We start from the raw sequence: 27,572 nt of genomic DNA on the forward strand, positions 1-27,572 counted from the left end.
AAATTGTTCATAGATAAAACAGGACCTGATGACTTAGTGGCTATAATGCTGTTTTTATTTTTTAATGCTTCATTTAGAGACTTACGAAAAGAAAGTTCTTATATCTTGTTCTACCTGTTGGTAGGCAAGGACTTTTCAGATAATATGAAGACAAGGAATTATACAGAGTAATCTAGAAAGCAGACTTTCTGAATTAGAGAATAAAGCCCAAATAACTTTTAGAAAGGTTATCTTCAGTCATGTTCCATCTAAGAAATATCATGATGAAAAATTGTAAAATAGCCAGGTGTGGAATGTTAGAAAGACTTGAAAGTGCTGGTAGGAGTAGGACTAATTTTGTTTAAACTTTGGTACAAACCCCTCATAGTGTTAGGTAGACGTCAATAAATTGCTTTTAGGAGAAAAGGAAAGCAAAACAGCTTCTTTCTGGCAAGTGAATTAGCCTCTAAAAATCAGAGAGATTGAGAAATAGTGAGTCCTTGCCATTTCTCCTATTGTTGCCCCCCATAAGGCGGGAAAAACCCTCATTGTTCGGTGAACAGTTTAGTGAATTAAAAACCTCCTGGAGAGACAAGCAAAACATTAGTTTGGTGTAGACACTTGGTTATGCACAAGGACTGGGACTGTCTTGAAAGCAGGAAGGGGTTTATTCTCTCTACAAGGTTTTGGCAGCTCAGCTGCAGAGGGAAAACAGAGGAAATGTGTACATTGGAGAAAAATGGTAAACACTGTGTAAAATTTAGCAACAAAGAGTATGTTGTCTTTATTAACTTTCTGCTAATACTAAATTATAGAGTACAGCTCAAAGGCAGGAAATAAGGAAAACATCTGGGGTGGTTGAATTGATCCAGCAACTCACTCAGTAACAAGAGGGTACAAGAGGGTGTTTTAATTTTAGAGAGGCATTTGGGAACATTTCCAGCTCTGGTGTCCTCTCTCTCTCTTCTTTTCTTTTTAACAGATTTATTGAGATGGAACTCACATACCTCACAATTCACCGATTTAAGTGCTCAGTTCAATGTTTTTGGTATATTCACAGTGTTGTGCAACCATCACCACAATCTAATTTTAGAATATTTTTATCCCTCCTGAAAGGACTCCATACTTACTAGCTGTAACCTCCCATCCTCTCCACTTTGCCCCCAGCCCTAGGCAACCACTAATATACTTTCTGTCTCTGTAGATTTGCCTATTCCGGATATTTTATATAAATGAAATCATATAATATGTGGTCTTTTGTAGTTGGCTCCTCAGTGTTTTTAAGATTCATCTGTATTTTATCATGAAGCAGTACTTCATACCTTTTAATGCCAAATGGTGTTCTGTTGTATGGTTATATCACATTTTGTTACCTATTTATCAGCTGATGGAAATTTGTGTTGTTTCCACATTTTGGAGTGTTATGAACAGTGTTGCTGTGGACATTCATGTACAGGTTTTTGTGTGTATGTATGTTGTCATTTCTCTTGGGTGTATACCTAAGAGTGGAATTGCTGGATCATATGGTAACTTTATGTTTAACCATTTGAGGTACTGCCAGATCATTTTCTCAAGTGGCCACACCATTCTACATTCCCACCAGCAATATATGAGAATTCCAATTTATCCAGATTATGGCCAACGTTTGTTATCATCCTTTTTTAAAAAATAACCTTCCTAGTGGGAGTAAAGTAGTATCTCCTTGTGGCCTTGATTTACGTTTCCCTAATGACTAATGATGTTGAATAGCCTGTCATGTGCTTATTGGCCATTTGGATGTCTTCCTTGGAGAAATTTCTGTTAAGAACCTTTGCCCATTTTTATTTTTATTCTTTTAAAATTTTTAAAAATTTATTTAATTTATTTATTTTTGGCTGCATTGGGTCTTCGTTGTTGTGTGCGGGCTTTCTCTAGTTGTGGCGAGCGGGGGCTACTCTTCGTTGTGGTGCGTGGGCTTCTCATTGCGGTGACTCCTCTTGTTGCAGAGCATGGGCTCTAGGCGCCAGGCTTCAGTCGTTGTGGCACACGGGCTCAGTAGTTGTGGCTCACAGGCTCTAGAGCACAGGCTCAGTAGTTGTGGCGCACGGGCTTAGTTGGTCTGCGGCATGTGGAATCCTCCCGGGCCAGGGCTCAAACCCATGTCCCCTGCGTTGGGAGGCGGATTCTTAACCACTGCACCACCAAGGAAGCCCCTTTCGCCCATTTTTAAATTGGGTTGTCTTTTTATCATTGGTGTGTTGTGGGATTGGACTCACTCTGACCAACAGCTTTCTCTAAAGAAATCCTCCTCATCAGTCTCTTCTCAGTCTCTACACCTTTGATCTTCTCTACCCTCTTTCTGAATGAGGAGTTTTTATAGTCTTGATCTCATCATAGTCTGGTGTCTTACTTTGGAGTTTTAAGTCTATTTTATCTTGGTGCTTCACTTGACGTTTCCAATTTAACATCCCATGTCACCTGTGTTATGACAGCTGTCCATCTGGCTGCCTTCTCAGTCTAACTGCAGAGCCCCTTAGTCCTCAGAGCCAGTTTCTTCTTTGCTTTATACACAGTCCTGGTCAGACTGGTTATCTGATTTTTAAGACCATAGCAGAACTAGAAGTAACAAATTAGAAGTTAGTTAGACTAACTAAGGCACAATGACAAGAGCAGAGAGGACCAAGAAAGGAGACAGAAAAAATACCCCCAAAGGGCATAATCAGTTGAAAAGCAAAGTATGTTGGGGCCAGTGTGTTCAGTATACTTTGTTTAAGAAGGCAGGGATTGCATATAATTCATGTTAGAAATATTTCCTTCCAAAATTGTTAAAATATAAGTACATTTTGGTATTTAAAGGAATAAACTCTCAGCTCTCTGAATGAAAATTTTATGGCAGAAACAATGACAAGGGAAGGGCTTTTTACACTTGCATCCTTCACATACAGCAGGGAGTGGAGCAGTGTGGCTCTGGTGGGCCAGGTGGAAAGTTCTCAGCAGTACAGGTATATATACAAGTGCTAGTCGAATTGAAATGAAAACTTGGCATAGCCACTTGTACTTCATCTGCATAAATAATTCTTGTCATTTCTATGTGTGTACCTTATTTCTAGTAAAATTATCTAAGCCAAAAAGGGCATATGCTGCTCAAATAGCTTTTAGTCCAGTGGCTTCCCATTCTGTCTCCTCTGCCTCTGAGTGTCTTGAGCCTAATCTCTAGAATGTTTATATTCTTTTGTCCTCCCTGGTATGAGAGGGAGTCGTGTTTTTTTCTTTGCCTACAGAGGTGAAGAGTGGCCCATATTGCATAGAGATTGGTTCTGGGTAGGGCAGGATAAAAGAATTCCGGTTCTTTCTGATTTGGATATTTTCTTGCTCTTAAGAGAACTGGCCAGAATTCGATACTGGGTGTGGAGAGATGTTGCCTTTTAGTATTCCTCACAGTACTGGCCCAAGACTCCCTAAAGGCAGAAGAAATTTTAGGATAGGAAAGGCTAGAAGGTACCTAATTAGTTTATTTTCTACATTCTCATTTCCATTTTCGCTCTCTGTTTCCAGGTTTAGGAAATCTTGACTTTAATTATTCAAGTCTTTTTTTCCCCCCATCTAATCTTAATGAATTTCTAATTAAAGTTTCTCTGTCAGATTGACCAGTTGACTCCTCCTTCCGAATTTTTAATTATTTGTGTAGAGTAAATTAGAATAATACAATCTTAGAGCTGGAAGGAACTTTAGAAATAATTTAGTATAATCCTTCATTTTTTTTAATAGACTTTATTTTTTAGAGCAGTTTTAGGTTAACAGAAAAATTGAGTGGAAAGTACAGAGAGTTCCTGTGTATTCTCTGCCCCCACATGTGCACAGCCTCTCCCACTATCAGCATCCCACACTGGACGGTGTATTTGTCACGGTTTGTGAACCTATGTTGACATGTCAATACCACTGTAAGTCCATAGTTTACATTAAGGTTCACCTTTGATGTGGTATATTCTTTGGGTTTTGACAAATTAATCCCTCATTTTACAGTAAAGGAAACAAAATCCAAAAGATTGTGAAGTGACTTGTCCCAAATCACACTAGTGAGTGGCAGAGCTGGTCCTGGGACCAACATTCCCTTCTCTCTCTCTTTCTCTCACTGTCTTTGTTTAGAAAAGATAATATTTGCACATGGTACAAATTTAATAAGTGCCAAAGGCTCTACAGTGAAAAGTTAGTCTCCCTCTCACCTGTGGACCCTCCCTAAAGGCAATCATTCTTTCTGGATGTTTCCGTCTCCTGTTGAGCTGTGACTTTGAATAACATGCAAAGGACTAAAAAAAGTATCCTTCAAGGATGTGTGAGATTTAAGCATTAGATTTTCTAAATGCTGCAGTTCAGATTCTGCGGTATAGTGTAGTGAAAAGCACCTGGCCTTTTGAGTCAGATGGACCTAGATTGGCTCCAGGGTTGACTATCCATGTGACTTTAGGTGACTTAAATGTGTCACTTGAGTTGCCGGGTGGTTGAATAAGGTAACTTTTGTTAGACTCATTGCATTCTTTCTTTCTTTATTTTCTTAATAAATTTATTTATTTATTTATTTATTTTGGCTGCGTTGGGTCTTCGTTGCTGCGCGCAGGCCTTCTCTAGTTGCAGTGCGCGGGCTCCTCGTTGTGGCTTCTCTTGTTGCGGAGCACGGGATCTAGGCGTGCAGGCTTCAGTAGTTGTGGCACGCGGGCTTAGTTGCTCCACGGCATATGGGATCTTCCCGGGCCAGGGCTCGAACTCATGTCCCTTGCATTGGCAGGCAGATTCTTAACCACTGCACCACCAGGGAAGCCCGGGTCATTGCATTATTTAATAGGTGCTCAAAAAACTGTCAGTTCCTTTTTGGTTCAGGGAAACTTTTTTTTTTAAAGACTGTTTTATGCATTATGCTCTGAAAGCATGCACAGTACAAAATACTGTATTAAGTAAAACTTGCCTGGTTCTTTTGCTTCTCATAAGTCTTAATTAAACTCAGTAAGTGCATTAGAAGTTCTAGAACACTACTGTCAAAAGGATCACTGTGATATTTTAGAAGGCAGCATTTGACTAGTTTAATCTTTAACTGGGGTAAAATCAAGTTCCAGCCTGTATTGAATTTCAATGTTAGGATTTAGTCAGCTTGATTCTGAATAGGCTCATCATGTTTCTATTTCCATACACGTACATCCCTGCAGAAGATAAGGCCGTAAATTAAGAAAACTGTTCCATTCACAGTAGCATCAACAAGAATATTTAGGAATAAACTTAACATTTGCATATGGCTATATATTTTACAAAATATTTTAACATGAATTATCTTAATTGGTCCTTATGCTAAAAGCTTAACACCTACATTATATTATCCATGAGGAAACTGGGACCCAGAGAGGTTTAAATGTCTTATCCCTGTTCACTCATTTAATATGTGGATTTGGGCAACCACATAGGTGGCAGAAACATAGTTCACACCCACGTTTCCTGATTCCTGACTTCCCAGTGCTCTTTCGGTGACTTTGCAGTGGTCTCTAAGGGATGTGTTTAACAATATAATGGGAGTCTATGAAATGAGCACGTGAGGGCTGCTTTCGGTTTTGTTTGCTTTGAAACAGAAACACATATTTATTCTTAATACTTTATAAGAAATATATATTTATTTTGTTTATTTATTTTGGCCGCACCAGGTCTTGGTTGGGGCACTGGATCTTTGTTGCGGCACGTGGGATCTTCAGTTGCAGCATGTGAACTCTTAGTTGTGGCATACATGCGGGATCTAGTTCCCTGACCAGGGCTCGAACCTGGGCCCCTTGCATTGGGGGCGCAGAGTCTTACCCACTGGGCCACCAGGAAGTCCTGTTCTTAATACTTTTGACCATTTTGATTCCTCCGAGTTTTTCCTTTCTTCTTAAGTTCAAATTTACAGTCAATCTTTCCAGAGAAACTCAGTCCTCCAGACATTGAAGACAGATGCTGAACAAGCCAGTATAATAAAATCAAATCTTCTATTGTTCAATCTGCTCTCCCTTCCATGGCCGAAGTTCTGTGATTCTGTTCAGATAATTTGCATTGATTGATAACTTCTAGCTGCAGCTTTTTTTTTTTTAAGAAAAAATGAAAATAGAGAGGGCATTGTAACTTCCCCACAAAAATAGAACTTTTGAGAAAGTAAACAGCAGTCAATCTGCTTTGTTCATTCATTCTTTGATTCAGTTAATCAGTCACCAAAAAATTTACCAAGTACCTACTGATTGCCACTCTGCTTGGTTTACAAATACAGAAATGATTAAGAATCAGCTGCTACCTGATTCCCAGTAAAGCAAACAAAGAGTTACAATAGAGCATGACTCATAGTTAAGAGTACCAAGAAACATGCCTCTCTTACTTGTTAGAACACCAGTCCTCTAAGTTTAGATGAAGGATAGTGAGGCTTAACCACAGAGGCCTCTTCTCAGGGCTGGATCTGTAATAGAAAGCCAAGATGCATTCATAAGTGAACGTGGACATCCCCAGAAAGGAATGAGGAAATCCCCAGGTTCCCAGTGGGGTCACTGGTACCCATGTGTCTCCTTGTCTAATCTTTTCTGAGCCATTTTGGTTTTCCTAGATCCATACTGGCCTCTTATTTTGCCCCTCAGTCCTGTCCTACACATTTATACTGGAAAAGCCACAGGTAGTTATAAGAATTCCACTTTTCTTCAAAGCACCATTTCACTTACTCTCAGAGAGGCTTTTTCACACCAAAGAATTAAAAAGGTACCTTGAGAGTCTGTCTATCCCTTCTCTGCTTCAGCTTTCCTATCTCTTGGTATTTTGTTTGGTGATCCCTAGTTGCACAGATACCTCAAGTAACCTTGAGTTACCAGAAAACCTTTCAGCTAAACAGGATTTCATCTCTCGAGTATTAACTTCAGAACTGATGGAACAGAAAGCTCCTGAGGATGGGTTAGAAATTTGTTACATCTTGGTCAAGTTGAAGATTCAGTGTTTCAAAAATTTTGGGGTGGGGAGGGATGCTTCATTTTTTTCAACTAGTCTTACCTCTTAATGGCTGAGGTACCAGAAAAGGATAGAAGACCATGAGCAAACTTGCAGTCAAGTCAGAGAATGCTAGAGTAGATACGAAAGAGTTTTAAAGCTTGATTAATCCAACCTCTTTATTTTCCAGATAAGAAAACTAAGACTCAGAGAAGTCAACTGATTCATGTTAAGCCTCTCAACTGCTCAGTGGAATTATTTACAAACAACCCTATGTGAAACATGCCCGATAGTTATACTGCTAAAAAAAGGAAACTTCCAAATGATATGGAACATCTTTACAACAGGTAGAAATAATATATCAAGTATTAGATTGTGTTTCAGAACTTGAATCTCTACCCCACTTTGCCTCCTAGTGAGCAGGGAAGACCCCCTCCTAGAAAGAGACTGCACATAAGCACAGTCCAAAGAAATTCCGCAACACTTGGGTGTTAGGGCCCAGAGGCGGGGCAGGCAGGCCCTCCTCTCAGTGGGGCAGAAACAACTTACCTATTGTGCCTTCACTGCTTCTTCAGTCGGTACTGTCACCAGCCTAGTGTGCAGGAGACTGGGAGGAACTAGCCCCAACAGTTTTTTCCGTATGTGGTGTAACTTCATTGGAAGATTCTTTTTTCCTGGGGCATTTGGTCGTTGTCAGTGCTGGCACCAAGAGATCACAGTGCAGCATTGACTGAATCATTCCAGCCTCCCATGTCCCTTTATGGGTCACTAAACTCCAGATACAAGTCAATGATGTGAGGCAATCCACATTAAGGGAAAAGTGACCAGATTCCACTTTGGGAGTATAAGCAGCGGGTAATGTTAGATGTCAGGTGCAGACCAAACTGTTAACCTGCATGTGAGTTTAGTGTGAGGCAAGAGATTAGAAGGAGGGGACTGTCGTTGGAAAGGACTGGCTACACTGTGACCCTGGAGAGCTACCGGAAGACTTGGTAGAAAGGAGCTATATAAGAGTCTCAGTAGGAGGAAGAGGAGGCCGCACAGGAGTGCTGTCCACGGTGCCACTGGGAACTTCAGCCCTACTTTACAGAGGTCGCAGGAATAGGGTCATTAATAGTCTGACAAGCTGGGATCCACTGAATCTGAGGGGCCACGGCAGGGATAAAGTTAGGGATTGAAGAAATAAAAATATCATTGTGTACAGGAGGAGGTTAGTATTGGGAGGCCATGGGGTACATGCTTTGCTCTTTTCTACATTGTGGTAAAACAGACATAAAATTAACATTTTAACCATGTTAAAGTGTATAATTCAGTGGCATTTACAGTGTTGCACAGCCATCATCACTGTTGTCTAGTTCCAGAACTTTTTCGTCACTCCAAATGGAAACCCCATACCCATTAGGCATTCAGTCCTCATTTCTCCCTCCCTTCAGCCCTGGCAACTGCTACTCCATTTCTTTCTCTATGGATTGTGCATGGATTTTACGTCAGACAGGTCTGGGTTCATCCTGGCCCTGTCGTTTACTGACAGTTTACCTTTGCTCAACTAACACAGCTTTTCTGATCCTCAGTTTTCCACAGTTTTAGAATGAGAATAAAATGCTTAACTTGCAGGACTCCTGCGAGAATTGATTGTATATTAAATGTTTAGCTGAATACCTGGTTCATTCTTAAGTGGACATGCAATAAATGGTAGTTATTGTTTGCTTTATAAAAGCAATAACAGTGGGGTTCCTTTATTATTTTTTTTAAATTAATTTATTTTTGGCTGCGTTGGGTCTTTGTTGCTGCGCACGGGCTTTCTCTAGTTGTGGCGAGCGGGGCCTACTCTTGGTTGTGGTGCGTGGTCTTCTCATTGTGGTGGCTTCTCTTGCTGTGGAGCACGGGCTCCAGGCGTGCAGGCTTCAGTAGTAGTGGCACGCGGGCTCCAGAGCGCAGGCTCAGTAGTTGTGGTGCATGGGCTTAGTTGCTCCACGGCATGTGTGAATTTCCTGGACCAGGGCTCGAACCTGTGTCCCCTGCATTGGCAGGTGGACTCTTAACCACTGTGCCACAGGGAAGTCCCCCAGTGGTGTTCCTTTAAATTGTATACAACTGCGTTTAAACTGCTTATTTACCAAAAACTCAGGTAACACAAGTTAATCACCTACTCTTACAGGTGCTGAAGTAGGGAAGTTGACTTTTGCCTGCCAGGCTAGTTAAAGAGGTCAGAGAACTATATATTCAAGAACTGATTATGTGTTACAAGCTCTCAAATGCTTTTGGAATTTATAGGAGAAAAGTCATTAATGGTGGTTAGATGCTTAATGAATATTTGAATTAGAGAATGAATGAACAGTTCAACAGTGAAATGATACAGCAGGCCTATGGAAGAGGTAGAACTTGAGCTGGGTCAGTTTAATAAGTACCACTGCCTGTCTTTCATCTATAAAGTGCAATCTTGTCATTAGGATGCAGAGCAGTCCATAAGGTGGATAAGAGAACTGGATTTTGATGATTGCTTATAGATGGCCAGTCCAAAATTTTTGGAAAATAGATACACTTCCATTAAGGACGTTTAAAGAAAAATAGATTAGTAGGGCTCACTCCAAGGAGGAATTTTAACTGTCAGTGTTGGAAGGGAGGTGACAATCCTGTACGTGTCAAGCAGAGGCCATTCAAGTTCTTTGAGCTCTCAGAGAGAAGACTCATTGACCAGTTTGAGCCAAAGGAGACTTTAAATCTTTCCACTGTGAAAAAAAATGTCTCTATTCTTATCTGTGGACTTAATGGATTATTGGTCAATTGATAAGTTATTCTTAATTTCTCCCTCTTTCCACACGCTCTTCCCCTCATCACTCTCTATCCCTTTAAACTTGTTTTTCTTCTAGCACTTGTCACTGTCTGATATTATATATTTGTTTATTTTCTGTCCCCTCACTAGAATGTATGCTCCTTTGAAGCAGATAACTTGTTTCCCACTGTATCCACAGAACCACAAACGTGTCTGGCACACAGTTGGCACTCAGTAAACATACGCTGAACCTTTACATAAAAATGAATCACATATGTATATGTATAAATAGCTGTGCAGTTTTTTTCTATTCCTTGTAAGAAAATACAAAAAAGTACAAGAAGAGAATTTAAAAATTGGAGTTTATCAACAACAGCATATACCTCGGAGAAATGTGCTTGATTTGAATTCATGTTAAAGTTTGAAGTGCTTTAGCCCAGTAAATAATAAAGATTTAGCTTCATTTTGTTTGTTTGTTTGTTTATTTGTACTAAAGATGCTGGTAAGGAAGGATGGCTCTGGAACACACAATCCAGAGGCAAACAGTAGGCCCTTACATTATCTGGGGGAATCTCTTTTTTACCTCCTGTAATTGGTGATATCATAATTAGCCCCACATATCATTTCTGAACGCTGCCATACAATGCACCTCATTTAGCTGGGCTTATGGAGGTTAGATCATGCACAGGAAGCTGGCTCCTTCGTTATCAGGCTCCACAGAGGAATTGGGAGGCTTAAGGAGTGTGAAAAATTAGGTTTGATTTAAAGGGACAGGGTTCTCTAGAAAAGCACAGAGATTTTTCCAGCTTGTGCCTCCATGACCTTTAGTTTCCCATAAACATCATTGATTTCTACCTCAATGCTCTTTCTGTAAATTAGGGCCTCTTGAAGTTTCCCTTTCCTCATCCTTTAAAATAGGTCTGCTAATACAGACTTCATGAGATAGTTATAATTTCAATGTGCAGACTCTTTAAAAAATCTAACATAGTACCTGGGAGATAAAAATCCCAGCATAGTTTCTGGAACACATATTAAGTGTGTAATCATTGTCAGATCCTCTTTCTTCTTTTATTATTATTATTGTCTACACCATCAAGTTTTAGTTAATTTATTAGAACAGAATTGCATTTTAAAATCCTATAAATCCTATTGTGGGGACTTCCCTGGTGGTCCAGTGGTTAAGAATCCACCTGCCAATGCAGGGGACACGGGTTCAATCCCTGGTCCAGGAAGATCACACATGCCGTGGAGCAACTAAGCCCATGTGCCACAACTACTTAGCCTGCATCCTAGAGCCCACGAGCCACAACTGCTGAGCTCTCATGCTGCAACTACTGAAGCCTGCACGCGTAGAGCCCGTGCTCCGTAACAAGAGAAGCCACCGCAATGAGAAGACCACGTACCACAATGAAGAGTAGCCCCCGCTCGCTGCAACTAGAGAAAACCCACGCGCAGCAACGAAGACCCAACGCAGCCATAAAATAAATAAACAAATAAATAAATAACAGTAAGCTTGTAGAGTTAAAAAAAAAATGAAATAAAATCCTATTGTGTTTGGAGTTTTGAATAGCATTTGGCACTTCATAAGATACTTTAAATTATCCACCTTGAATAATAATAATATTAACATTAATCTTATTATTATTGGGTTATTTGTTTTATTCTTCCCGTTAAATCACAAGCAATGAGAGAGAACAATTCTTGTTCACTTTTATATTCACTACAGTGCCTAGAACAGTACTTTGATTCCAGTAGATTCAGAAGAGTTTGTTGAATCCTTTTTAAAAGGTACAAATAAAACAGTTAACATAGTTATTGTTAATAAACATCAGAATCCTCACACACTTAACCCTGTAAAGCCAGTGCAGATCTAGGTGCACATTTATTGAACTGGAGAGAATAGGACATGCCCATGTGACAGTTACATCTTAAGAATGACAAAGCTAGAGCAAGCTGTGTTTTGCTTTGTTTTCTTTCAAATCTAGTCTTAAGCTTTTCTGTTTGGTGGTCATTGCTTGTTAGTTTCTAATAACAGGGCCTTTAGCAGTAAGATAATTATTGTATTGATGAATAATAGATGAAGAGACTCTTGAGGTAGTCAGAAGTAGGAAAGGAAGGGGTCAGAAAACGGGTTCACCTACCTGGTTCACCCAGCAGTTCTTCAGGCTGCATGCATGAAAGAGCAATGCTCCCTTTTTAGTCTCCCTTTGATTCAGCCTGTCTGCTAATCTCAGATGGTTTCCTTAGGCTTAGAGCTACAGTTGTTCACCTCAGGGCTAGAGTGTTGCTTAAGATAAGCCTCCAAGCCCTGCTAATTCGTGTATGGTGTTTGATTCCCATTCCTCCGGCCTTGCACTCAGTGTACCACCATTTCCTTTTCCCTAGGTGTACGTGGTCGGGAATGAACCTTTAACAGTTTTGGTGGATTCCCTGCTTCCTGTCCTGGGAGTGCTCTTTTCTCTCTACTGTTTTACCAAGCACAGTGTGTCTCACATAAGGTAAACAATCTAGAGAACCTTATTGTTTGTAAATACTGAAATCTTTCTTGTATGTTGTTCTTATTTTGAATATGACTTACGCCACTTTATAATTTTTTTTTTCTTTCAAAGTCAGGAAAACATTTGACAATCCTCTAGAAAAGAAAGAGAGCGTTGCAGATTGCACGGGATTGGATCTAGTTTTTAGAATGACTTTCCTCAGCCTCTGTCTTAGACATCAGAAATGAAATCTCCGTTTACATGTATGAACATGCCACTGTTTGATCAGTGAGAGATACTGGAATTACATGTCTAGGGAGGAGGAAATAGAGGTTGGATCGTAAATACCTTGTGAGTAGTTAGAAATCAAGTTGGGGAAATCTGGATCTGAATGTGGCACTCTGTAATTTAGGCTTGGATTTGGTGTTAGTGCTGTACAGTGTTGTTGAGAATGAAGGGATTCCTTAGTCATCCAGAAAATAATCTTTGTATTGGAATTTAAGTAGGACTCATTTTGTATCAGCTCTGTTTTCACAGTGATTTATGTTGTTTCTTCCTCCTTCTAAGACTTTAATTGGAAGTTTGAGATTGACATATACACACTACTATATATAAAATAGATAATAAGGACCTATTGTATAGCACAAGGACCTCTACTCAATACTCTCTAATGGCCTATATGGGAAAAGAATCTAAAAAAGAGTGGATATATGTATAACTGATTCAGTTTGCTGTACACCTGAAACTAACACAACATTGTAAATCAGATATACTCCAATAAAAATTTAAAAAAAAAAGATCCTACAGAATTCTGATTTTTGGTGTTTGGAAATCCCCCACATGTAATCTCATATTCAGTAATAGTATCTTCTTCATAGTATTATTATGAAGACTAACTATGCATTGAAGTGTTTAGCACTGTCCCTGGCAAATAATAAGCTCAATAAATAGTCACTATCATCATTAAGTGATAAAGCGAAGTGCTCAGTCTTGCATCTTATTCGAAGCTTACATATTGCCTTTAACTCTCTAACTTTTGGTCAGTGGATCACTGAAGCCCACAGACATGAGGGAAGTGACAAAAGAAAGTGCAGTGGAAGATGGAGGCTATAAATATGTGAATTTGGCTTCAAAAGACCATTCCTATAATAACTCTTGTTTTAGTTTTGAAGCCCAAGTCCTCACAGCACTATCATATCCTCATCAGAGACTGAGAAGGAAGAAGCAAACGTTTATTGCATTCCTGTCCTAGTTGATTGGCATGGATAAGAGGGGATAAGGAATCAGCAAGAATTTGTTGGTGTGCTGTTTCTTGGTCTCCAGTTATTGGTCCCACTGATCTTAGATGGTTTGATCACTGTAAACTTTTCTTTCACAGTGCCTGATTCAAAGGCAATGAGTTCATTTGGAATAAAAAAAAATCATGTGGGGCTCATGTGTCATATCAGGGCTGCTTCTACAACCAGAGATTAGTCAGTCACTCACTGAATTTCAGGATATTTGCATTCTGAAATTCACAAGAGGCATAGTTTCCACTCCCGCACTTCAGTAGTACTAGGTGATTGTGCCAGCCTTTAGAATGCATGGAACCTGACTGTCATTCTTTCTTTTTTTATGTTAGCTTGTTAAATGTGTAGAGTAAGATGACAAGCTCATTTATAACTGCTTTTTTCTGCCAGGTCACTTTGCCAAGAGATCTTATTATGGATGCTGGGGAAACTGGAGAGGAAAAAGGCAATTACTAGCCTGCAAGGATTTGCAGGGTTGGACAAAACTGTGCCCTCTCTCCATTCTCTGTGCCACTTTAGAGCTGCCACTCAAGGTGGCATTATGATTACCATCAAAGAGGCCGTTTGGTGAGTCCACCCATCCTTTGCTATCTCTCTTCAGATTTAATTGTACTCGAAAGGCCATTCTGTGACTCGTCCACTAAGGGGCGCTGATAGAAAGGAAACCAGAAACTCAAGCAGCTGAGGTGCTGCTATTTATTGATATCTGTAAGTGAAATGTGAGCCTTAAATGATCCTCCAGGTTTTTCCTAGATGCTAGCTAATAGGTGCAATTTACTGGAGCCTCACAGCTCTGCATCACAACAAGCCCACTTACTTCACAAAGTCTTTGCCAGTGAATCAGAGTAAAAGGCAGACACATGTTCACCCTCAACACCGTAACAATCCAGTTCTCCCTCTGACGCTCAGAATGGTATGTGTGTTGAGAGTCAGACTTAATCCTAAGGGAAATTGTCTCAAAGCTCTCTTTTATGGTAATTTTATGATGGGGGTTTGTTTCTCCTAGGGGTTGTTTAGAAGGCGGCTAACAAGTGTTAGTGGAATGGATAACTTATTTCTCCTGCATCTCACAAGTGTATTTTAAATTATTTCCATTTTCTAGGTGATACGTGTAGATGTCATTACCTACGAAAATAAGTTCTGGTTGATCAGAGTCCATGTAATACTTAACTGGCGGCAGCTAGTCAGATGTCACACCACATTCAAAGTGCTGCTATTTGTTAAAGTGTTTACATTTAAGTAACTCTTTAAGTTCATGGTTAATTTGGTTAAGTTTTAAAACACTTATTCAATATGAGAGTCTTGAGGAAAATAGAAAAAACACATTGATTGCAAACAGAATTATCAGTACAAACTTAAGCTACTAATTTACTGAGAGTTGTTGAGCATTAGTAGGTTTTGCAGTTATAACTATGCCCCCGAACTGAAGGAGCTTAATATTTTTTGGCATGTTTATTTAAAAACCCTTTGGAACAGTTTATCCTGGGACCAATTTAGGGACTAGATAGAGGATTTTATAGTATGTGACTTATCAGCAGTTAAAACTTATTGCTGTCTTAACAAGTCTTTAGTGCAAATATGTCAAAATCAACAGTTCTTATTGAAACTACAGTTTCTCTTCTTGGTAGGAAAAAAAGTGGATAGGCAGTGACTGAATGGATCTCCATACACTGCTAGAAGCAATGGATCCTTAACCTGGGGTCTCTGTATGGACTTCTCGGAATCTATAATCCCCTTGAAATTATACACAAGAAATTTTTTTATATGCAAACATGGATTCTTTGCTGAAAATAGGGTCCATAGCTTTCATTAGGTATTGAAGACGCTCCATGTCTCCAAAACGTTGACACCATACCAAAGAAATGTGTGTGTGTGTGTTTGTGTGTGTGTGTGTGTCTGTGATTTTATGATTTGTTCTAAAGATCCTGCTCATGGTGCTAGTGCCCCAACGGCAGGGTACATATCACCACCTGGTCTTTATCACCACTTACCTTTCACTCTACCATTCTGCCTAGCAGCACCAGTTATCAATAAGAAGTTTGATTAAAGAAACTCTAAAAGAGCAGCTTAGATTTCATGATCTTTGGATCCAGAATTTTTACCTTTCTGGAACTAAATATAACTATTTGGAATTGACTCTTTCATTGAAATTTTAAGAATGAATAAAATAATGCTTCTTAAGGTAGTTGTTGTCATGTCTTTTTTTTAAAAGAATACTTGAATACAGTACTTCATTTTGACAGTTGGGGCGGTTCACAGAAGCTTAGAAGCTATTTCAGCTTTTCTAACATAAAATGTGGTGGAGATAACATGATTGATCTGACGGACTCTGGAAGATTCTAGGATAATATAGGAAGTAATTCTAAGCGTAATTTCTAGGTTATTCATTCTACTAAAGGAGTATAAAGGGTATGTTATTAAGTGAACTGGCAGATTGGGACATACTGCCCAGTTAGACGGTTTGCCAAATTAACTGCAATAATTGTATTTTCAATGAAATGAAGCAGCATCTGTCATTTTTTTTCTCAATTTAATCTGAAAGAAATTTTATTCTTTTTTTTTTTAAATAAATTTATTTATTTTATTTTTATTTATTTTTGGCTGTGTTGGGTGTTTGTTGCTGCGCGCGGGCTTTCTCTAGTTGCAGTGAGGCGGGGCCGCTCTTCATCGCGTCGCACGGGCTTCTCGTTGCAGTGGCTTCTCCCGTTGCCGAGCATGGGCTCTAGAGCGCAGGCTCAGTAGTTGTGGCGCAGAGGCCTAGCCGCTCCGTGGCATGTGGGATCTTCCCAGACCAGGGATTGAACCCATGTCCCCTGCAATGGCAGGCGGATTCCCAACCACTGCGCCACCAGGGAAACCCTCTTTTTTTTTTTTTTTTAATTAACCACTTTATTTTATTTATTTTTGGTTGTGTTGGGTCTTCGTTGCTGCGTGCAGGCTTTCTCTAGTCGTGGCGAGCGGGGGCTACTCTTTGTTGCAGTGCACTGGCTTCTTATTGTGGTGGCTTCTCTTGTTGCGGAGCACGGGCTCTAGGCATGCGGGCTTCAGTAGTTGCGGCACATGGGCTCAGTAGTTGTGGCGCACGGGCTTAGTTGCTCCACAGCATTTGGGATCTTCCCGGACCAGGGATCGAACCTGTATCCCCGGCATTGGCAGGCAGATTCTTAACCACTGCACTGCCAGGGAAGTCCCAGAAATTTTATTCTTTCATCACAAAAGTAATACATGTTCTTTGTATAATACAAAAAAGCATAAAGAGGAAAACAAAAATCAACCACTATCCTAATCACTGTTTACATTATTTTAGTGTTTTGTTTTCTAGTGTATCTTCTGTACCTTCTTATTTATTTACATGATACAGTATAAGAATACTGTATATTGGCTTTTTCACTTATCCGATGAATGAAAGCTAGAAGCCTTAGTACCTCATGAGAATTTTCTTGAAACTTTTTGCAGAAATCATGGCACCATTTTTGATAACTTAGCCACATTTTATTACTTGGAAATTTGGCCTCCTCTGTTTTCTGCGCCTTTATGCATTTTCATAACTCAACAATTGGTTCACTGAGATTGACTGAATCTCTTCCTATGAAGATCATGTCTTTTTCCACTGCCCATAACCCTTAGTGGCTCATTGAAAAAAGGTCCAAGTTCCTTTGAATGGCATCCAAGGCTCTCTGATCTGCCCTTGCTTTTCAGCCTTCTCTTTCTCTTCTTTTCTTCAGGAACCAGAATATCTGCATAAACCTATACTTTAATTCCTCCTTGCTTTTGCAACTTATTGAAATAATAGTAATTCTTCAACATCCATCTTAAAATGAATCTTCCCCATTTGAGCAAATGACTATGTAGGACATGATAGCCTAGCTTCTGAGAATAAATACCTTTTCAGCATGGAGAAACAGGAAAATAATTTAAACAAATTTTTGAGCTCTTTATAATGATTTACTGTATGGAAATAACATGTTACTTTAGAAGATTATTAATGGGGTTTCCAAAAAAATAGTTTCTCTGGGTGATAAATCTTACCCTGCATTGCAGTGATGAAGATGAAGATGAAGCCCTATATCAGAAGGTGTCCTCAGAGCAGTGCCAGGTAGAGCACCTTGGGGACTTGCTGTCCCACTGCCAGGAATGTGGTTTGGCAGGAGACTTCTTCATCTTCTGCTTGAAGGTAAGAACTATGTATAGTTCATGGTCAGCTTTATTCTAGGGTAGTACCAGGAGCCCCTTTGAATTTTCAAGGCAGTCATAATTTTAGGTCCTAAAATTAGGTCTTAATTTAGGAGAAATAGAGGACATAAGGGTAATTTATTTTTTAGTAGCCTTTGGTTTGGTCAAAAAGAAATTTACCTTCAGCAGTACACATATGATTGAACTACTTTCCAAGATAATCTGCACTGAAATTTTAGAGATGACCAGAGCAGAGCTGTTGATCTATTAAAGGGTTAATCTTTGCTCTTGGTTGACAGTAAGAACTCTTTTGAAGTTAATAGTAGGTTTTACAGCTATAGAGTAATCCCTTATCCTTTCTGACTATTGTTTTGTCAGGTATTTGCAAAGGAGATTTAGCAGTTCTGCCTCTCTCATTTCATTTTGTAGCCACTTGAAACCTTTTCCAGGTTTGTTTCTTAGCCTGGTGGTTGTGCTTCCTTTTGCCCTAACCTCCGACAGTAACTTAGGCCCCGTACTGTTACTCCTTGTTTGTACTGCTAGCGACCATAAGACGGTATCTCTGATTCCCTGTCCATCTCTGCCTTCTTTAGTATTTTCCCTAAATAAAGTGTCAACTCTAAGAGAATGTCTGTGGAGTTTAAGGTTGGTGTAGGTGTGGGAGAATGCAAGGAGGGAATCAGGGCTAACGTTCCTAGAACTGAAGTGGGTGATACTTTTTCGATGTTTCTCACCTCCCATGTTCACATTCATCCCCCTGCCCAGCCGTTCACTGTAAATAACATTCCAAGAAAATACCCTCTTAATTGGATAATTTCTTTAAAATTTGTTTAAAAAACAAAAAGTCAAAGGGCTTTGCTCTAAACCAAGGTTCTTCTGCCTTTGTACTATTGACGTGTTGGCCTGGATAATTTTTTCTTGGGGTGGGGGCTTCCTGTACATTGTAGCAAGTTTAGCAGCATCCCTGACCTCTACTCACTAGATGTCTGTGTCACCTCCCAATTATGACAACCAAAAATGTCCCTAGATATTGCTATGAGCCCCCTGGGGAGCAAAATTGCCCAGAAACAGTTGAGGACCACTGCTCTAAACTGTCAGTTACTATGGTAAAGCATTAATTCTTAAGGAACCTAAAGTTTTCCTTTCCCAAGGAAATTTACAGTGTGAAAGCTAAGGAAAAGCTTACAAAACCCACAGTAATGAATTATCTATTAGTAGAAGTTTAGTTCTAAATATCTTAGGGAAAAAGAGGTGTGGTGCTGAAAGCATCTAATAGTCTCTAAAAAAGGTTTGGAAGTGTTATATGACCTCAGTTCAAGGGAAGCTAGTGGTAGAGATCATAAAAATAGTGATAAAGTAAGTAATCTGTCAAACTAGTTCTTTGTGTGTATGTATGTTTTTTATTATGAAGTTTAAAATTTTCGTGTACCTGGTGTCATGATATATGTATTATTCTGCAACTTACATCTTCCATTCAACTGTGTTTTTGAGATCCCTCTATATTGATATCCATATAGATCTAGTTCATTTATCTCAACTGCTGCAATATAATAAATACATCACAATTTATGCTTATTGCTGTACATTTAAGTTGTTTCCAGTTTTTGGCTATTGTACTTAATGCTGTAATGAAAACAGACTGGTTCTCTATATCCACATTTCAAACAGAGTTTTCTAGCTGTTTCTGAAATCCTTAGTTCTACAGGATTTTTCTTCTCTTTTTCTTTTCTCCCACACTGATAGGAGTTGACTCACATGGCTGTGGAAAATGAAGCAGAGTTAAAAACAAAGCCATTCTCCAGCGAAAGCCTCTTGGAATTAGAGCAGCACCAGACTCTTCTTGTGGAAGGTCCGGAGCGGAAGCTGCTGGTCCTCCAGCTCACGGCTGTGCTGTGTGAGAGAATGTCTGAGCAGATATTCACAAACATCACTCAGGTCAGTGACGGCCACGTGCCGGTTCCCAGCCTGGTGGTATTTGTCTATTTCAGTTTCTTTCATTCTTTCCCCCAAATGTTCAAAGAAATGTTACTCAGAGTGTGGTTTGATGACACCTGCATCAGTGTTACCTGGAATTCAGGTTAAACGTAAATTACTGAGCCCACACCAGGCTAAGAGAATCAGTACTTTCATAGGTCCTGGGAATCAGCATGTTTAACAAGCTCCTGAGGTGATTCTCATGCACATAAAACTGAGAATTATTTAAAATATTTATATATCACGGTGGTTTTTAGCTTTTGGTGCAAATAAAATTGTCTGGGATCTTTTTCCTGATATTGATGCCTAGCCCACTTTTAGAGATTCTGATTCAGCATGTCTGCATTAGAGCCTGGGCATATGTATTTTTTTAAGCTCCCTGGATGATTCTAATGTGCATTAAAAGTTGAGAATGATTAAACTCAAATTTGAAAAAAAAATCACTAATGATAAGATCACCTTGAATTGTATAGGTCCTCTAACTCACAGCTTATCTCCACAATAGCCTGTGAAGTGTTTTTTGAGTGTTTGTTTTGTTTTGTTTTGTTTTGCCTGTGACGTTTTCAGATTTTTTTTTTTCTGTCATTAGCAGAAATTTTATTTCCAAGCTCTTCAAAGGTTATAACAAGCACAAACAAAGTATTCTTTTAAGTGTCCCAAATTAAATCAAAGGCACATCATCAAAGTAAAACACTTGTGACATTGAGTATTCATTTAGGTTGTAATATTTTCACATCACTTTTTTTTTTAATCATTTGTAATATTCTGTAGATCACATTTAAACATTGTTTTAAAGACATGAAATAATTTAGTATTTTTTTTAAGTAAAACCACCATTATAAAGTAGAGGAACTTAAGAAGACAAAGATCAAATCTGCTTCATATACAGGATGGGGCAATCTAATACACAATACAACATTAATCCTTTCAAACAAGTTTGCTAAGAAACAGCTCCCATGTTTAGTGTTAAAAATAAAACAATCTTCTTATTTAGAAAAGTCAAGATATCATTTGATTAATAAAGCCCATTCTTCCCCCAATTTTATACTTGCTTGTCTTCGTTTAGAAATTATAAATTCATGAGAAAAGAACAAATTTTGAGGGCTTCCCTGGTGGCGCAGTGGTTGAGAATCTGCCTGCCAATGCAGGGGACATGGGTTCGAGCCCTGGTCTGGGAAGATCCCACATGCCGCGGAGCAACTAGGTCCATGAGCCACAATTACTGAGCCTGCGCGTCTGGAGCCTGTGCTCCGCAACAAGAGAGGCCGCGATAGTGAGCGGCCCGCGCACAGCGATGAAGAGTGGCCCCCGCTTGCCGCAACTAGAGAAAGCCCTCGCACAGAAACGAAGACCCAACACAGCCATAAATAAATAAATAAAAAAAAAAAAAAAAAAAAAGAACAAATTTTGTTATGGTATAAAAATCTTAGTCGGAAACAACAAATTACAAATATTTAATTTTTTTTAACAAACAATACTGTTTTCCTTCCCAAAATGTAAACATCTAGTAAATAAAACATACGTAACATTCCAGGTATAGAAACACTAGTAATTCACTTAATGAAAGAGGTGTATTTTGGTATATTTGGTGGTAAGGTTTTTGTTTAAGTATAAAGCACTTCAGCAAAGAACCAGGCCATTATTATTTCAAATCTACTCCTTCACCCAGTTTCCTTGAGTAGAAACTCATAAATTTCTGTAGAATTTTGGCTAAAGGACCAGGCCACAGGAAAGGTCCTGTGAAATATCTAAAAGTCATTTGGCTGGAGAAGTGTGTTCTTGAGATTTGGAGGCAGTCATTCATCACTTGGTGCTTGAAAGCATTCCTCAGCGGACTTCTTCCCTACAGTCTTCAGAGTAAAGCACAGGATCTGGGCTCCCGAAAGGGGTTGCTTCTGGCTGGAACACCTACCAGCAGGGCTTCCTTGCAGGCATTCTGCATGCAGTACTGTTGAAGCTCTGCAGCCGCCTGAGAGACCTTGATCCTCTCCACGCCGGCCTCCAGCTTGAGCTGCTCCGCCAGGCGCTGCAGGGCGCTCACACTGGCCCCCAGATGTTTTTTTTTTAATGCTTTCAGAGTAGAGTAACTATGTGAATCAGTGCCTGAATTTAATGGCTCAGACATTATTTTTACCAGCTTTTTTAAAAAATAGGAAATAAAAGTACTAAAGCATAGGTAGTGTAGTCATCATATTTTACCACTTTACCACAGTTAGTTGTTGCTCGGTTGGTGAATAGTCAATTGTAACATGGTATGATTGTCACGCTTAAATCTGACTCTCCAGCTCTTTGTATCATCGTCATTGTCATCTGCCTTCCGGTGTTGCTAAGCAGCATTTCACTACAGCTCCCGCTGAGAAAATTTGCAGCTGCCTGTCAGCTCTGACTTACCGTGCCTGTTTAATGAGAATTATGCTCATTATTTCTTTCCTGGCCTCTTATTCCTTCAGTTCACTGACCCCATATTATTTAGTAGGGTGATTTGTTTCTCCTGTGTTTATATCAGTTCCCTAAAGACTTTTTCATCCAGACTTTATGTTTTTGTCTCAGGATGCTAGTTGGAAAGGAAAATGGTCTAAAAACTGATATGACTTAAGCCTTCCCACTTATCTTCTTTTACTCCTAATTAAGGAACAGTGGTGTTAGGCTGATACAAAAGTGATTTGTCCCATTAAATTATCGTCAGCTGAGGTTAAAACATATCAGGATAAAAAGAAGCACACAAAAAAATCATTGAACTGCATTTGGTAGTCTTACTGCTAGTAATAATTTTGGTATATTATTTTGAAATACACACGTATATGGATATGTTATAAGTAATAAATAAGTTATTTTGTTAATTAGGAAACAAGATTTTCAGCATAAGAAAGAGAGTTATAAACATAAAATTAAAGAACTTGAGTAAAACTCCTATAATATTAAGTTCTAACTGGAAGTGTTTATATGAACTCATAATTTATTTTTCTCTTTTTAAAAAGCAGGTGTTTTCTAGCTCAGTTCACTGTCAATGCCAAGCAGCAATGACAATCCAGTAGCAATAACTGTCCCCAGTACCAGATTATAGTTTCTGAATACCATCTCCTACGAAAAGAACACAAAACTCATTGGATTAAAGGTTCATTCGGGTCTAGGGCGGGAATTGTACTGTAAGCCTCAGGGCATCTTGAAGCAATCCGAGGTTAATGGGCTCATGTCAGTGGCATTCAGGAGCCACCTTGGAGGGGCTCCTGTTGACCACAGGTAGGACAATTTGAGCATTACAAAGAATAATACCTGCAGTGGATTAAAACACGTCAAGTACCCCCCCACCCCCCCGCAAATCTCTTGTAGGACATGTTTGAGGTTGCTGAGGCATGAGTTCACTGTTTTGTAAATTGATAAATGAAGGGAATGAATAAAGCATTTATCTTTCCCGTGTAACTAGTCAATGAAGAAAATTTTTTCTTTGTATAAGAACCACAGCTGAAAAACTCAAAAAGAGAACTAGAAAATTATATTTTGCAATCCCCTAATAACAAAATGGATCTAGGTAACAATCATCAATGTTGCTAAAACCATTAGGGGTACTTTATAATGAATGTATTAGGCCATTTGGCACCCAAACCAACTGTTCCTTTCTTCTTCCAGCATTTTATTACAAAAACTTTCAAATTTGAAAGAATTTTATAGTGAGTACCTGTATACCCACTACCTAGTTGTTACAATTAACATTTTATTATACATGCTTTATCACATATTTATCTATGTTTCCATTTGTCTATACATTTTATTTTTGGTGGATTTCAGGGTTAATGCAAATATCAGTAATGTCAACCTGAATATTTCAGCCTGGACCAGTTAATCCTTCTTCATTTAAAAAAAGTTTTTTTTATTTTGGACCAGTTAATCTTAACATCACCGTGAGAAGCAGACATTATTATGTGCCTCCTCATGTAATGCCATAGGAAGTATGCCACATCACCTGGGAAGGGTTCTTCCCCTCAAAACCCCCAAACAATACAAAACAAACCCCCCAAAATGTGAACCTAAATCTGATCAGGGAAACTCAGGATAGAGGAGCAAATTAAGTGCCATGAGGAAACAATTAGCCAAATCCATAATGTGGGAAATTCCATAGTACAAATGACCCAGCTTCTTCATCAAATAAATGACATTAAAGAGGAGCAGGGGGCTTCCCTGGTGGCGCAGTGGTTGAGAATCTGCCTGCCAGTGCAGGGGACACGGGTTCGAGCCCTGGTCTGGGAAGATCCCACATGCCACGGAGCAACTGGGCCCGTAAGCCACAATTACTGAGCCTGCGCGTCTGGAGCCTGTGCTCCGCAACAAGAGAGGCCGCGATGGTGAGAGGCCCGCGCACCGCGATGAAGAGTGGTCCCCACTTGCCGCAACTAGAGAAAGCCCTCGCACAGAAACGAAGAACACAGTCATAAATAAATAAATAAATAAATAAAAGAACGTGAATTTCTTAAAAAAAAAAAAAAAAAAGAGGAGCAGGACTGTTGGGGACTTGAGTCATATCAATGAAATGCAGTGTGTGGATCTTGATTCAAACAAGCCAATTGTATGAAGACATTTTTGCGACAGTCATGGACCAGGTATTAGAAGATATAAGGAATTTTTATTGAGTGTAGTCGTAGTATGGTAGTTATACAAAAAACAAATCTTCTTATTTGTTAGAAATGCATATAGAAGTATTCATGGGTGAGAGATTAAAAATTCAATAAAGTGTGTTGGCAGATGGCATATTAGTATATGAGACGATGCAGAGAGGAATGAGGCGTGGAACGGTCTGTACTGATGCAGAGCCCTGTTCCAATTCCCGAGTTCCTGCATTCTGCAAATGTGTATTAAGAGCCTACTATGTGCTACATGCTCTTCTGGGTATCAGAGACTCGGCAGTGAACAAAACAGACACATATCTGTGCTCTCATGGAGCTTACATTTACATAGAGGGAGAGAGAGATGGTAAACAAGTAGGCAGAAACACAGAGGGCGTTAGACGGTGATAGGTACCAGAGAGAAAAATCAAGCAAGGTAAGGGGATGATAAAGGGAGTGTGGTAAGGTAAACAGGGTGGTCATGGAGAACCTCACCGAGAAAGTGACTTTTGAGCAAAGATCTGAAGCAGGGAAGGAGGGAGCTATTGAGATACTTAGGGGAAGAGTGTTCCAGATGAGAGGGAGCATGCCTGGAGTGTGGAGGGATCAGCAAGGCGCCAGTGTATATGGAGTGGAATGAGCACAATTCCCTTTTTCCTGGTCTTTCAGGAAACTGCCACTGTCTGCACCCTTCTGTAACTGGATCACTGTAATTGGCAGAATAGAAGGGGTTCTACGTGCTGTGGTCTTTTTCATATGATAAAATTTTTTAACATAAACACGTGCTCATTGTAAAAACATTTAAGCAACACAGAAGTACAAATTTTAAAAAAGTAGGGACTTCTGATTAAAGATGGTATATTGAACAAAAGTGTTTATCTGTTCCCTCTGGAAACCACAGGGACCAACAGAGCAGGAGAGGAGACACATTAGAGAAGAGAATACCGATGTTTGGAAACTGGAAAATAGTAGCTGATTCAGCAACTTCAGAAAATGGAAAGCTAAGTGCCTGCATGGAGGAAGTCAGGAAGCAAAGTACTATGCCTCAATAGAGCTGTTAAAATTTTTTTGAAATGAAAAAAAAGAAGCAAGTCACTTCTCCTTGCCGAACCCTAGAAGGACTCGGGGCACCAGATAAACTCTAAAGATGGAGCTGAATTAGAGCTTAAACCAGGTTGAAAGGCTCCACAAGAGTCAGTAAACCCTTTGACTCCTTCCTTAACTTTGTACAACTACCTCCCCTCCGCAGCAGAAGACTGGAGGTTTATTCTTGAGAGAGGTTGAACCCAAAGACTCTGAACTTGGGTGGTAGTAGCACACTGCAGAACGGGAGGATTAAGCCGATGCCTGCAGACTCAGCAGCAAGGCCTCCCTTGCACTCAGTTGCCAGAGTGTTGGCAGCAGGTTTGCACATCCCCATAGGATTATTGTGACAATTAAATGAGTAAATACCTGTAATATGTTCAGAGCAGTACCTGGTAAATAGTAACTGCTTAATGTTATCACTAAATTAAATAGCTAAATAATTAAAACTGGTTGCCTCTAGAGTCAGAATCAGGTGGGGAGAAATGGGGTAGGGCACTGCCATTTTTCATTATAAACTTTCAGGAATATTTGGCTTTTAGAATTATGTAGCTTTATAAAAAATTTTAAGTAAAAAGTAAAAGTGTCTCCCATTGTCTCCTCAGTATACATAAATTCTAGAACAGGCATCAGTCACATACCTTTCCTTGTGGCTGGCAGCCCCATAAAATCACAGGAAATGAATAGTAGGGGAGGAGCTGTTGTCCAAATGGGTTAGAGGTTTCGTTGTTACAAGGTTTGGGGGAAAGGGTGCTTCATAAATGACAATTACAGCTGGCTGTCAACACCAGTTAACAGCTCCCAGGTTTTTTATTTCACATGCAAACTGAAAGTTTCTTTCTTAACAAAAATAAGATCATACTACTTGTTTAGCAATGTTAAATAGATAGATAGAGAAGAGGAATTTAGAAAAAGTTGGAAGGCTAGATAATGTTCTGTTCCAGCAATTTAACAGTATATTTGTGTGAAATAGAAGCTTCCTATAATCAAGGAGTGCTTTAGAAAACTCTTTGGAGGCAAAATAGGTGGCCCAAGATGGTAGATCCGCCAGTTTCTCTGGGAAAAGCCAATGTCCTTAACTTCTAGTAATCAATAAATTCTTAGGCTAGAGAGGGTGTTGAAAATTACCATAACCAGCCTGGTTCATTATAGTAAGTGGAACTTTTAATAACCTTTCTAGTTTCCTGCCTTGCTCCAAAAGACAAGTGTTAACAAGCCATTCTCCTGACTTTGAGCCTGCAATAAAGATTCTAGCTAGCATGTGATTTGCCCAGAGACTTAAACATGCAAGCTTGCATCCCATTTTCAAAGTGATTTTTCCCTTTTGAGCCATTAATCCTAAATGTGCATGTGAGTGTGTGCACGTGTGTGCGTGTGCATGTATGGGTATGTGTAGGCTGTCTTTTATTCAAATGTGTTTCTACTTAAGATGATTAATCCAAGCCCAGTTAAAATGGTGCCGACCAAATTAATTCCATTTAAGGCTTAGTTGTTAGCCAAATGCTATGTAAAATCTTATATATGAATAATCTTAATCCTTTAAAACTATTGGATACTTTAAAAAATGACTCGATCGTTTGTGTAGATTGTTTGAGGACACTGAATTCTAAATAAAATTAATGCCTCTTCCCCCTTTCTTTGCTTACTAGAACTAGACTGTCAAAACGGGGGGAAGGAATCATTGAAGAGGAATGCTCATTAGGAGAAGCAGATCTAGGACACTCTAAGATGGTCAGAAAGTAACAAATCATTTTTCATTTTAATTTCCTGGCAAAATTCATGAAAAGTAAAGGAAGGTGGATTGGTATATTAAAAGATCTGAGAAAGTATAAATGGGCTTTCTCATTTATTGACTGTATGGCCTTGAGCAGATCGCCTCTTTAAGCCTAAGATTCTTCATCTGAAAATGAGGACAAGAGTACATCCTAAAGTTGATATGAGACCTAAGTGAGCTTGTGCATGTAAAACACTGAGCACCATGCCTGCTACATGGTAGCAGTTGTTCTTGAAGCTTCTTGCTATCGTGATGTTGATGAGGAAAAAGATGAGGAGGTAGACGTAAGATGTAAAGAGAATTTTGAGATTTTTTTTCCTTACTCCTTGCTGATTCTAAATTCCATTTCTGTGGTAGGTTGTGGACTTTGTAGCAGCAACCCTGCAGCGAGCATGTGCAAGCTTGGCCCACCAGGCAGAGAGCACTGTGGAATCACAGACACTGAGCATGTCCATGGGGCTGGTGGCCGTCATGCTGGGAGGAGCCATTCAGGTGAGT

At 39.5% G+C, this 27,572-nt stretch overlaps 2 protein-coding genes across 3 annotated transcripts in view; one reads left to right on the plus strand and one right to left on the minus strand.

The window, feature by feature from the left end:
• Positions 1-27,572, plus strand: part of TANGO6 (transport and golgi organization 6 homolog) — a 178,537-nt gene that overhangs the window by 33,889 nt on the left and 117,076 nt on the right. For both annotated transcript variants that reach the window (XM_036834025.1, XM_036834024.1), the window contains exons 8-12: positions 12,092-12,204; positions 13,863-14,039; positions 17,514-17,646; positions 19,389-19,580; positions 27,432-27,566. In XM_036834025.1, the coding sequence (XP_036689920.1) occupies positions 12,092-12,204; positions 13,863-14,039; positions 17,514-17,646; positions 19,389-19,580; positions 27,432-27,566 (750 nt within the window). The remainder of the gene's footprint in view (positions 1-12,091; positions 12,205-13,862; positions 14,040-17,513; positions 17,647-19,388; positions 19,581-27,431; positions 27,567-27,572) is intronic.
• Positions 21,027-21,744, minus strand: LOC118885332 (guanine nucleotide-binding protein G(I)/G(S)/G(O) subunit gamma-10-like). The gene has a single exon (XM_036833960.1). It carries the CDS (start codon positions 21,742-21,744, stop codon positions 21,472-21,474), a length of 273 nt encoding a protein of 90 aa, XP_036689855.1. The 3' UTR covers positions 21,027-21,471.

The sequence above is a fragment of the Balaenoptera musculus genome, chromosome 19, assembly GCF_009873245.2.
Source record: "Balaenoptera musculus isolate JJ_BM4_2016_0621 chromosome 19, mBalMus1.pri.v3, whole genome shotgun sequence".
Classification (NCBI taxonomy): Eukaryota; Metazoa; Chordata; class Mammalia; order Artiodactyla; family Balaenopteridae; genus Balaenoptera; species Balaenoptera musculus.